Source organism: Cystoisospora suis (genome assembly GCF_002600585.1).
Source record: "Cystoisospora suis strain Wien I chromosome Unknown contig_1247, whole genome shotgun sequence".
NCBI lineage: Eukaryota > Apicomplexa > Conoidasida > Eucoccidiorida > Sarcocystidae > Cystoisospora > Cystoisospora suis.
The window spans coordinates 27,867-37,506 of NW_027154048.1; the positions used below are offsets into that span (position 1 = coordinate 27,867).

At 47.0% G+C, this 9,640-nt stretch overlaps 2 protein-coding genes across 2 annotated transcripts; one reads left to right on the forward strand and one right to left on the reverse strand.

Moving 5' to 3' along the window:
• Positions 1-360: 360 nt before the first annotated feature.
• On the reverse strand, positions 361-1,006 carry CSUI_002963 (sag-related sequence srs67; the record flags this gene model as incomplete). The annotated part of the gene is made up of 1 exon (XM_068063161.1): positions 361-1,006. The coding sequence occupies exon 1, from the start codon at positions 916-918 to the stop codon at positions 361-363; it is 558 nt and encodes a 185-aa protein (XP_067924864.1). The 5' UTR covers positions 919-1,006.
• A 2,205-nt stretch (positions 1,007-3,211) lies between these two features.
• Positions 3,212-9,623, forward strand: CSUI_002964 (tbc domain-containing protein). Its single transcript, XM_068063162.1, has 5 exons — positions 3,212-7,179; positions 7,507-7,642; positions 8,052-8,146; positions 8,576-8,693; positions 9,175-9,623. Exons 1-5 carry the CDS (start codon positions 4,190-4,192, stop codon positions 9,436-9,438), a joined length of 3,603 nt encoding a protein of 1,200 aa, XP_067924865.1. The 5' UTR covers positions 3,212-4,189; the 3' UTR covers positions 9,439-9,623.
• Positions 9,624-9,640: the final 17 nt, after the last annotated feature.

A 9,640-nucleotide genomic window follows, 5' to 3' on the forward strand; every position in this document is an offset into this window, starting at 1 on the left:
AATAAAGAAAGGTTCTCGAGGCTGGTTGCAATCAACGCAAGAGGAACCTTTCCTCTTCTTCCCTGGCACTGTTCTCAGGCGTGAAACCGCGAAGACGAGTCCACTCAACCTCTGTTGGTCCGAGGTGATCACCGCCAGACCGGTCCACTGTCATCGGTACCCACACCCACACAGGTCTCGGACCTGACACGGATCGGTTTGGTTAAAAAACCGCCGGGAAAACTTCGAGACGCTCGCCTTCGGTTGAACACAAACAAATGGCATACCACTCACAAACGCCGATAAAACTCGTGTGTAATGAACAAGCCGACTATGCTCGTAGACAACGTCATGCGTGACTCTGAGAGAACGCAGCTCGTTTCACTGATACAAGACAAAAAAGACAACTGCATTAACAAGCGTTGAAAAAGAAAAACGGATAGGCATTGCCCCTGAGGAACTACCCCTCTCCTCCCGGTTGACAGAAGCGCGAGTCGTAGTTGTGGATCGAGTAAAAGTGTCTGAGGGCTTATCATCTGGACGACTGGGGGGGACCTCCCTACTTTCGTCACTTGGGTCACTTGGCGGAGGAGTAAGTTGGTCTTCCTGGTTGGGTCGATAATTCGAGGCACTTACTGTGACATCTATAGACTTCACTTGGTTATTGGGATATCGGCACCCAATGCTGAAGAGCGTGCGGTATCTATCACCTCCTTTCTCTGCTGGAAGTTGAAACCGTGCCGCGCTCTCTTTCCCGTCACCTCCACTCCAGAACTGGAAATAGTCCGGAGCCAAGGGAAACATCGCCGGATATTCAGCCTCTATCTTTCCCGGACTGCATATCGCTCCATATGCGTTACAGCACTTCTCCTTGAAATCAGTAGGAATAAATTCTTCTGCGCCCTCACATGACAAGAGCATCGCGTCGCCGTACACCATCTGCACGGAAATAACACTTGGAGAACTCTGGTCCACCCGGACCTCATAAAGACCAGAAACTTGAGCTTTAGCATAAAAAGAAAGTGAACTGAAACCATCCACACATGAGACAAGGCACCACACAATAAACACGGGGATATTGTAGCTTCTCCCAGCTCCCAATTTGCTGTGCGCTGCTTGGCCGGGACACGGGAAAAAGGGTTTACAACGCAACGCCATTGCTACTGCTTAGCGGTCACAGTCCACACACAATTAGAAGGCACAAACTTGTAGAAGTCCCTCTGCATCAGCCTGCGAAGGCAAGAGGACCCCCCCCATATCGATTTTCGTCCCAACACTAAATTCTCGCGCATCTGAGACGCCGCTTGAAGGCGATCTGCAGAGTTCGCTAGTGACAAAAGAAGCCTGGCGAGGGCACACGAAAGCTCGGGACGGCATGATTGAAAAAAACCGGTCCTCCAGGCGAGGTGTCCCTAGTGCAAGGAAAGTATAGTAGCGCTGGTACACCATACCCAGCCTTCGAGAACTTGTATGGTTTGCAGGGCGAGAGCGCGCCTCTAGCCCGCGTCTCTGCTTCAGGTTCCACTTGCTCGTCTTGAACGAAGTACGACGTCTCACGGTTGTCGGTAGTCGGCTGGCGTAGTGGCTACAACACTATGCCGCCTACACTCAAATCGAAGAATTTCACTCACTGCATCACTCTCAAATCGTCGTTATCTCGTCAGGCTCACTTTACTGGACCAAAATATGTCAGCCAGTCTTCTGCTCTTCTGTCCATTCGTTTTCCGTTTTTTCACTGAGAAATCTTCGTTTCATTCGCCACGGGCACAAGTCTCTCATTCACTAAGGAACTGCATAAAGAGTCAGGCGCTCGACCCAAGCGCCACCGCTTCCGTTTCTCCGTCCAAGCCCGTCCAATTCTTATCGCGTGACTTACCCCACTACTTCGCGTGCGAGAAGGTTGTCGCTGTAGGCTAAAACAGCCGGCCAGTCGCGCTCTCTCCTTTTCACTGTTTTTTTTGTGCCTAACGGAGGACAGCGGTGAGTACATGTGCTGGCGCACTCAAACATTAGGAATTACTCACAGGCCTTGTTGATAGCCTCATAGTGTTGTTCTTGGACGTCGCGGATGAGCAGTATCATAACCAGGCGCTGACATCCAACACCTCTGTAAAGGCATCAACACCCTGCTCGTAAACTGGGCTCGTAGCTTTCAGAACCTTTTTCAACAACGGACATACTCGTCTGGAGTTTTTTCACGCAGTTGGGCAGACGTATCCACCTCGAGCTCTGCGAGCTAGAGTCTAAGGCATAAACATTGTGTGTGAGCTGAGAACGCCAAGGCCAAGGCTGTGAAGTCAGCTTTTCAGCCGAGACCGTGAATGGCAGACTGAGTTGAGTAAGTACCCCTTTACGGGCTCAGGCAGCTACGCGGACAACTGACTGGCGTTCCCTTATCAATACCGCTTGACTCTCCTTGAACGGCTCTCTACCGGGAAGAGTGTGAGCCCCGGTTCACACCGGCCCTAGTAGTGGCCACGTAGTGTCGGCTTCTACCGTGACAGTGCACCTCCTGGTTCTGAACCGATAAGCGCGGAAATTTCCACCCACAGAAACAGCATCACGTCGTTTCGGATGTTGTTCCTGCTTCGGGGGAATGTGGACATCTGTACCCTTTCCAAAACTTCCATATTGGCGCCCTTCTCGATTCTTGCGTGATGACTGACGTGCCGGACAGGTGATGCGATCTGGCCTTTGTGCCGCAGAGACGGTGGTAATCCTTGATATGTGTCTTCAATGAGAAGCCAGAAAATCGTCTGTTTCCCTGTAGCGAAGGCAAGCAGGTACTTCTTTAATCGCTCACGCATAGCGCAGACGAAGCCCAGCGAGGAGGGACTTCACGAGAGTCAGTACGGAGACACCTGCTGTCGGAGAGATAGCACATACGGTTGCATGTTCTCTTTCTTCTGTAGTTCGTGACTCCTTCGGATTCACGACATGGCGCAGCCGTTCAACCTAAACAGGAGCAAAGCTTCATGTGTAGTAGTATTTCTGTCTAAACTCAGAATGAACCATGGTCAGCTCTAGTGAATACAACACAGTCTACGCCAGTTCACGTTGGTTAGCCGCACAGCATCTCCGTTGGTTCTGCCTTGTGCCCAGTTCTACTTCCCGAATATAAGACTAGATTTTGTCTGGCTAACATATCGCCGTCGGCTAGTTGGTCGATAAATACTGGACTTAACAAACAGGAGGAGACGATCTCGCTGAAAAAGAATCGTTGTTTTTTAAAGAAAACACAGTGTCAAAGAAGATCTTCCCTTGGGACGGCCAGGTTGTAAAAGGTACACGGATGACTACTGCTGCTTGGATGAATGACGAGACAGTCCAGCTGTCATTCTTTGTACGGTCTGTTTAGAAGCTTATAGTCTCACCCCTTGTTCTTCGAAGATGGCAAGAAGATTCGTCAGCCTATCGAAAGAAGAGGTTGTCTTCTGTTGTCTGCTCTCCTTGGTGTACGCCTTCACCCTTCCTCTTCGAGATACAGGCAGAGTCAGCCCCGGGAGAAACTGAGAAAGTCATCCCATTTGTCAACATGCATTTGTAAATAGCTGGAGTTCTTTCTTCAGAAACCAATTTCTCTTCAATACAGGAGGTGTTAGAAGCCTTCTTCCTTCTGTTTTGTCGTAACAAATGTGAAAGAAAGCCTGTGCAACCCACATAGGAAAGATTCTCCGAGAAAGAAATGCTTCTCTAGAAAACTCCCATCCAACTACGCCTGTCATTCTTGCTTGTCTTCACGCAGCCGTTGTGTTTTTTCTCCTCCTGTCAATATCGGGAGAGACAAATGAGAATTTCAAGATTTCTTGTCTTTCTATATTTCTTTGTAACGTCTTCTGTCACATCTGTCCGTGTTCCTCCCTATTGTCTCTGCTGTTGTCGTCCTTTCTTTCGACTTTCCTTAGCGAGCCCCCTATGAGAGTTCTCCACGCCTTGGGACTTCCCAGGAAATCCCCCCAGTGTCGCTTCTTTCTTTCTTGGAGGTCCTTCCCTTCTTCTTCTTGGGCTTCTGTCGTTTTTCTCCTCTTCTCAAAGTCGAAGAGAAGTTAGTTACTCCTCTTAAGGAGACGAAACGAAAGAAAAGAACGCCAGCATATGCTGCGATCTTAACCTCTTCTTCAGGTCTTCCACCGGAAACTTGACTGTACGCCAAAGTGGCCGTCTCCCTCAGAACTTCCAAGACACGTGTTTCACCTGTCTGTCTCGTTGTATGCCTAACTCTCTACGAGACCGCCTCCTACCCTACCCGACTGGACCTTACACGTACATCTTGTATATATACACGCGTTCTTTCTTGGGTCTTGTCCTTTGTCTCTTCCTCTGTACGAAAAAAATTCATGTGTCTCTGGATGCTTGCGTGAGAGAGAGAATGGAAATCTCACCCCTTGGGGGTGAGACTTCTTCTTCATCTTCTTCAACTGCGTCTCCTCATCTTTTATCTCTTTCACATGGTGACTCCGATGTCATTCATCCAGCCTCTCGTCTTTCCTCATGTCCTCCTTCTCTCTCTAGCAGTAATCAGCATTTGAAGTGCTCCTTTCCTAACGGGCAATATCCGCCTACCCCCGATAGTTCCTTGTTTTTGTCAAAAGGCCCCTCAGTCTCCTTATTGTCTTCTTCTTCCTCCTCGCATGCACCGCCTCATGAATTGTCTACATCTTCGTATATCTCTGTCTTACCATCTCGGTCTGTCTCCGATGAAACACAATCCAAGATTTCTCTTCGACAGCATCAAAGAGATGGATTAGGAATCTCTTCTTCTTCCTCTTCGTCACCCGTCTCCTTCTCTTCTTCTCCCGCTCCTCCTTCGAATGGACTAGTCGCTTTTTCTCAGCATTCAACCGCCCCCGTCTCTTCTTCGATTTCATCTTCTGCGGTATCTTTAAGAGGGAGACGTTTGCTATCCAGATTAAGTATCCATCGGCGCTATCCTCATCCTATCGGGCATGTCGTCGATTCGGAGAAATCTCAGCCGTCTATAATCTCTTCAAAGAATGATATCTCACACCCAGTTGCTGTAGAGAATCTTGTCTCTTCCTCTTCTTCTTGTCGAGGAGGAAGAGGTCCGTGTCCTCGAGCGTGGCGTTGCGCTCCTCATCCTTTACCTTCAGATCACGATGATGAAGAAGAACAAGAGGGTCCAGAGAGACCAAGGGAAGGCGAACGTTCCTTACAAAGAAAGAAGTCATCTTCTCCGACTTCCCCGTCTCTTTCGTCATCGGACTCTTCTAGACGGAGTCTTCCTAGTGATACTTTAGTTATGACAAAGAATACGGGTCCTCAGGATTGTAATACGATCCTTCATAGTCGTACACCTCCTTCTTCTTCCCCTTCTCATTCTTCTTCTTCTTCCTCCTCGTTAACATCGTCTGCCTTAGACGGCGCTTCTTCTTCTAGCACAGTCAAAGACAAACCCGGGGGAGATGCAAAACTCTGCAATGGGAGTGAAAAGAACATAGATCACACGAGAGAAGGAGAAAGAGAAAGAAGAGAAGAGGAGGAGGAGGAGGAAGAAGAAGACTCTCCTGCTTTCCTAACAAGAGGACCTGATGTATCTCCACCTCGCTTCTCATCCTTTCCCTTTGATTTCTCTCCACCTCTCTTTCGTTGTACCTTGGGTCGGAGCAGTAGCGCTCTCTCGTCTCCCAACGCTTCTTCAGATCTGCTTCATGGACGCGGGGAAGGTGTCGTCTACCCTTCTCAAGGAGGCCATCCTCGCGCTATCTTTGAAGGCTTAGAGCTTGGTGAACTTCCGAAGAAAACAGACGAGATCTCATCCCACGAAGAACCCAAGAGGAAAGAAGAAAAAGAACAAGAGGAGAATAGGAATAATGGAACAAGTCCGTTTCCGTCTCTCCCTTCTTCCTCTTCGAGTGTCTCTACACCTCATTCACCTGAGAATCTTTTTCAAGAAGCTAAAGGCGAAACAAGAAAGAAAGATGCGAATGTCACTCAAGGCATCTCTTCAGAACAATGGCTGTCTCGAGAAGAACTGGAAGGAGACATCCCCTTCAGTTCAAGTCGAGGTGTATATACACCTGACGAAAAGACGTCACAAGATTCCTCACAACATCAAGGGAAGGAAGAAGACGGAGAAGGGAATTCAAGATGTACTTTCAATAGAAACGTTTCTTCATCCGAAAACAAGTCAAGTGAATCGCAGGGGCGTCTAGGGGATGAAGATCACACTGCTAGGAGTAGTCGGCAAGGCAGCCTTCTTACATTAAGAAGAACTTTATCAAGAAGTTTTCTGAAGAATCCACCAGATTTAGATGTCCTTTCTTCTCCCTGTGCATCCGAAGGCATAGAAGAAGAAGACGACTCAAATATTGTCTCGTCTCCTCTCTGTTGGGCTTCGCATGTTCCTGATACTTCTCATAACCATAGCCATCCCTCAGATCACCGCAGTAGACTCCCACAGGGGAGACAAGAAGAAAGAGACCATCGACCTACTTATTCAAAAACCTCCTCTTCTCCTTTGTTCTGTACACTTGGGACCGAATTTCTTTCTTCTCCACCTACATCTCCCTCTTCTTTTCGAAAAAGTGCATCAGGAAAGGTTCCTCGGAAGTCCTCGTCTTCTACTCGTGAAGATACCTCCTCCTCCTCCTACTGGTTATCTAACTCTGCTTCATCTTCTTCTTCTTCTCATCCTGCGACTTCTTCTCCTTCTTCTTCGTTGAAAGAGCGATGGCTACGGAAGTCTCCAGAGCTAAGTTATCTTTCGTTCATCCCTACATCTCCCTGCCGTCGCGTTTCTGTCTTCTCTCCTTCTGGGGCTGTAAGGCGACCGACCCGGGCGTCTCCTCTTCATGCTCCTGACCAGTCTTCTTCAACTTCTTCTTTGCTAGCCCTCGATGCAAGCAAAGAAGAAGAAGAGAGAGAGCGAGGAGGCAAAGGAGGAGGAGAAAAGACTTCTCCTTTTTCTCTCTTGGCTCAAGATGTTGAAGGAAAGGGAAAGAAAAAGACGAAGAAAGAAGGAGAAGAGATGGATAAACAACGAAGAGGTGAAGATGAAGGAGAAGGTTATGCAGCTCAATGTATAGGCTTAGGTTTATTGTATAGATACTTGAATACAGCTCAGAAGACAAGTCTGTATGCCGACTTGTTTGTGGCTCTATCTGAAGAAGGAGGCAAGTGCTTTCTCTCTTATCTCAATGATCAAGAAAGAGGAAGGTGCTGCTGTGTATGCAAACTCTGGTAAGTCGTCTTCGTCTTCTTCTCTCTCTTCTGTCTCCATCTATATGATTTTTATATTCGTCCGTACATCTTATCTCTATATCTACCTATCTATATGCATTTGTCTAGCTATAGATACAGACAGACTTCTCATACATGTGTACATAGTAATACTGACATATCTGCATATGTATTCCACATGTCTGTGAGTATCTGCGTGTGTCTCTAGGTCTGCGAAGAGCCGTACGGATTGGTCTATATCTGATACATGGACCCAGTACAAATGTCTTCTCTGACTGTCTTCTCTAGATAGGTGTGAGGGTGTCATGCTTATCTTTTCGGGTGTAGGTACAGTGAAATCAATTCTTTAAGTCTTCTCGCTTCATACTTTGGGAGGAGGGGCTTCCCTTCAAGCTGCCGTCAGACCTTCTGGAAGCTCGCATTACTTGGGGAGGAAATCTTCTGTTCTCCTGAGGAATATCAAGTAAGTAGCCTGACGCTGATGTCTATCTCTCTTCCTTTTACATCTTTCTTCTTATTCTTCCTCTTCTTCTTCTTGTTCTCCTATCTCTTCATTCGTTATCTCTCCATTCTCTACCTTCTTCTTGACACCTTTCTTCTCTCTTCCACTTTCTTCTCTCCTATTCACTTTCTTTCTTTCTTACTTTTTTTTGTTTCTTTCTCTCCTATCTCTTTTCTTCTTTCTTTTCTTCTTTCCCTCTTTGTTTCGACTTCCTCTTTATGCGCCGATCGTCTCTATTTGTTGTGGCTGTCTTTCCTTCTTCCTTTCTCATCTTCTTTCCTCTGTTCTCTTTCTCTTATCCTGACTTCTGTTTTCTTTTCTTCTTTCTCTTCTCCTTTCTTCTGTTCTCTCCTCTTTCGATTCTTCTCAGATTGTCGCTTGTAAAGAAAGCCGAAGTGACGCTGAGATTCTTAGAGATGTAGGAAGAACCTTTCCACACAATCCCAAGTTCAGAAGACGAGATACGTAAGAGATAGAGAGAGAGAGGAAGTTGTTCTCAAGGGAGAATTGCCTCTTATCAGAGCTTATCGTTTCTCTCATTATCCAAGAGGGACAGGAGGCATTCGTTCTGAAGAAGCTTTGTAGTTTATGTGTAATGGGTCACGTGCTGTATCTACGTCATGCTTTATCATAGAGACGCTGGGGGGACGTGTCTCGAGGGGTGCTTCTCCACTCTCTCTTCCCACTATGTCTATAACTGCATGTATCAACATGTATCTATCTATCTATACATATCAATATCTGTACATGTATGTATGAATGTGTATGTGTATGAATATGTATGTATATCTGTGCGTATATTTGTATGTGTATGCGTGACTATGTGTGGGGTGTGTAGTGAGTATTGTTGTATGTGTGGCTTGCTTGGTATGTGTATTTGGTTGCTTTTGACAGACAGAAATCTTTGGAGAGGCTTCTACGTGCGGCGTCGAATCAGTTCCCTCATGTCGGCTATTGCCAGGGAATGAACTTCGTCGCTGCCGTTCTCCTTGATGTCATGCAAGATGAAACGGTCAGTCTTTCTCTCCTCCTCACTCCTTCTCTATTTCTTTCTCACTCTTTCTCTCTTTCTTTCTCACTCTTCTGTTGCGTGTAATGTGTGGATGGCTGGAGTGGGGGGTTGTCTCCTTAGGGTGTTGCTCCCTCCTTCTCCCTCTCCTATGTAATGAGATTGCCTCTCGTCCCCTACACAAATGGAAGTCCCCTATGAGTATAGAGAGGGATTCTTCTCTCCTTTGTAGTTACCTGATCGCTACTATCTCTTTGACAGTATGCAAACACACTGTATCTCTCCGTTCTTTGTAGATCTATGTCGAGGCTGTCTTACGGTAGTACATACATCGTGATATACATGAAGATTCTCTCGTACACGGATACCTAGATCATGATGTACGCAGCTTAGACACATGGCTTTGCTTCGGAAGCGTGTCGTTTCTCAAGATTCTGTCTCAAAGAAAGCCTTGTTTGTATAGCTTCTCTCATTTTCTGTCCAGACTGCTTATCAGTGTCTCGCGTCGATGCTGAAGAATTACCAGCTCGAACTTGTCTATCTCCCAACTCTTCAGCATGTCAAGGTAACGAGGCTGCGAGGCATTCCTTCTTATCTGACTGGGAGGGGATATACACCAGCAGGGAGTCGTGTACACTCTCCTCAGTCTCTCATCGTCTTCTCTTCTTTCTGTCTCTCTTGTTCTCTCTTCATCTCTTCCCCCCCTCTGTGGTATCTCACTTTGTTTAGAGGGGCTGTTAAGCGATAGAAAAGATTCTTTTCCGAAAAGAAAGCCTCCACCTTGCTCTCAGCCTCTTGTCTATCTAGGTGATTCCGACGGTCTTTTGTATCTCCTTCATGGAAGAACATATCCTCCTTCTTTGCTTTTCCGCGGCTTCTTGGAGTCTCTGTCTGGTGCTCCTCCTCCTGGTCATTGTCAAGGAGAAAGGGCCTCTTTCTTTCTTTCTTCA

Bases quoted from the DNA above. Each gene is read 5' to 3' on its own strand.
- CSUI_002964 (XM_068063162.1), top strand. From the start codon at position 4,190: ATGCCTAACTCTCTACGAGACCGCCTCCTACCCTACCCGACTGGACCT. The intron at 7,643-8,051 runs GTAAGTAGCCTG...GATTCTTCTCAG, and splicing joins GTTCTCCTGAGGAATATCAA to ATTGTCGCTTGTAAAGAAAG. The intron at 8,147-8,575 runs GTAAGAGATAGA...TGCTTTTGACAG, and splicing joins AAGTTCAGAAGACGAGATAC to ACAGAAATCTTTGGAGAGGC.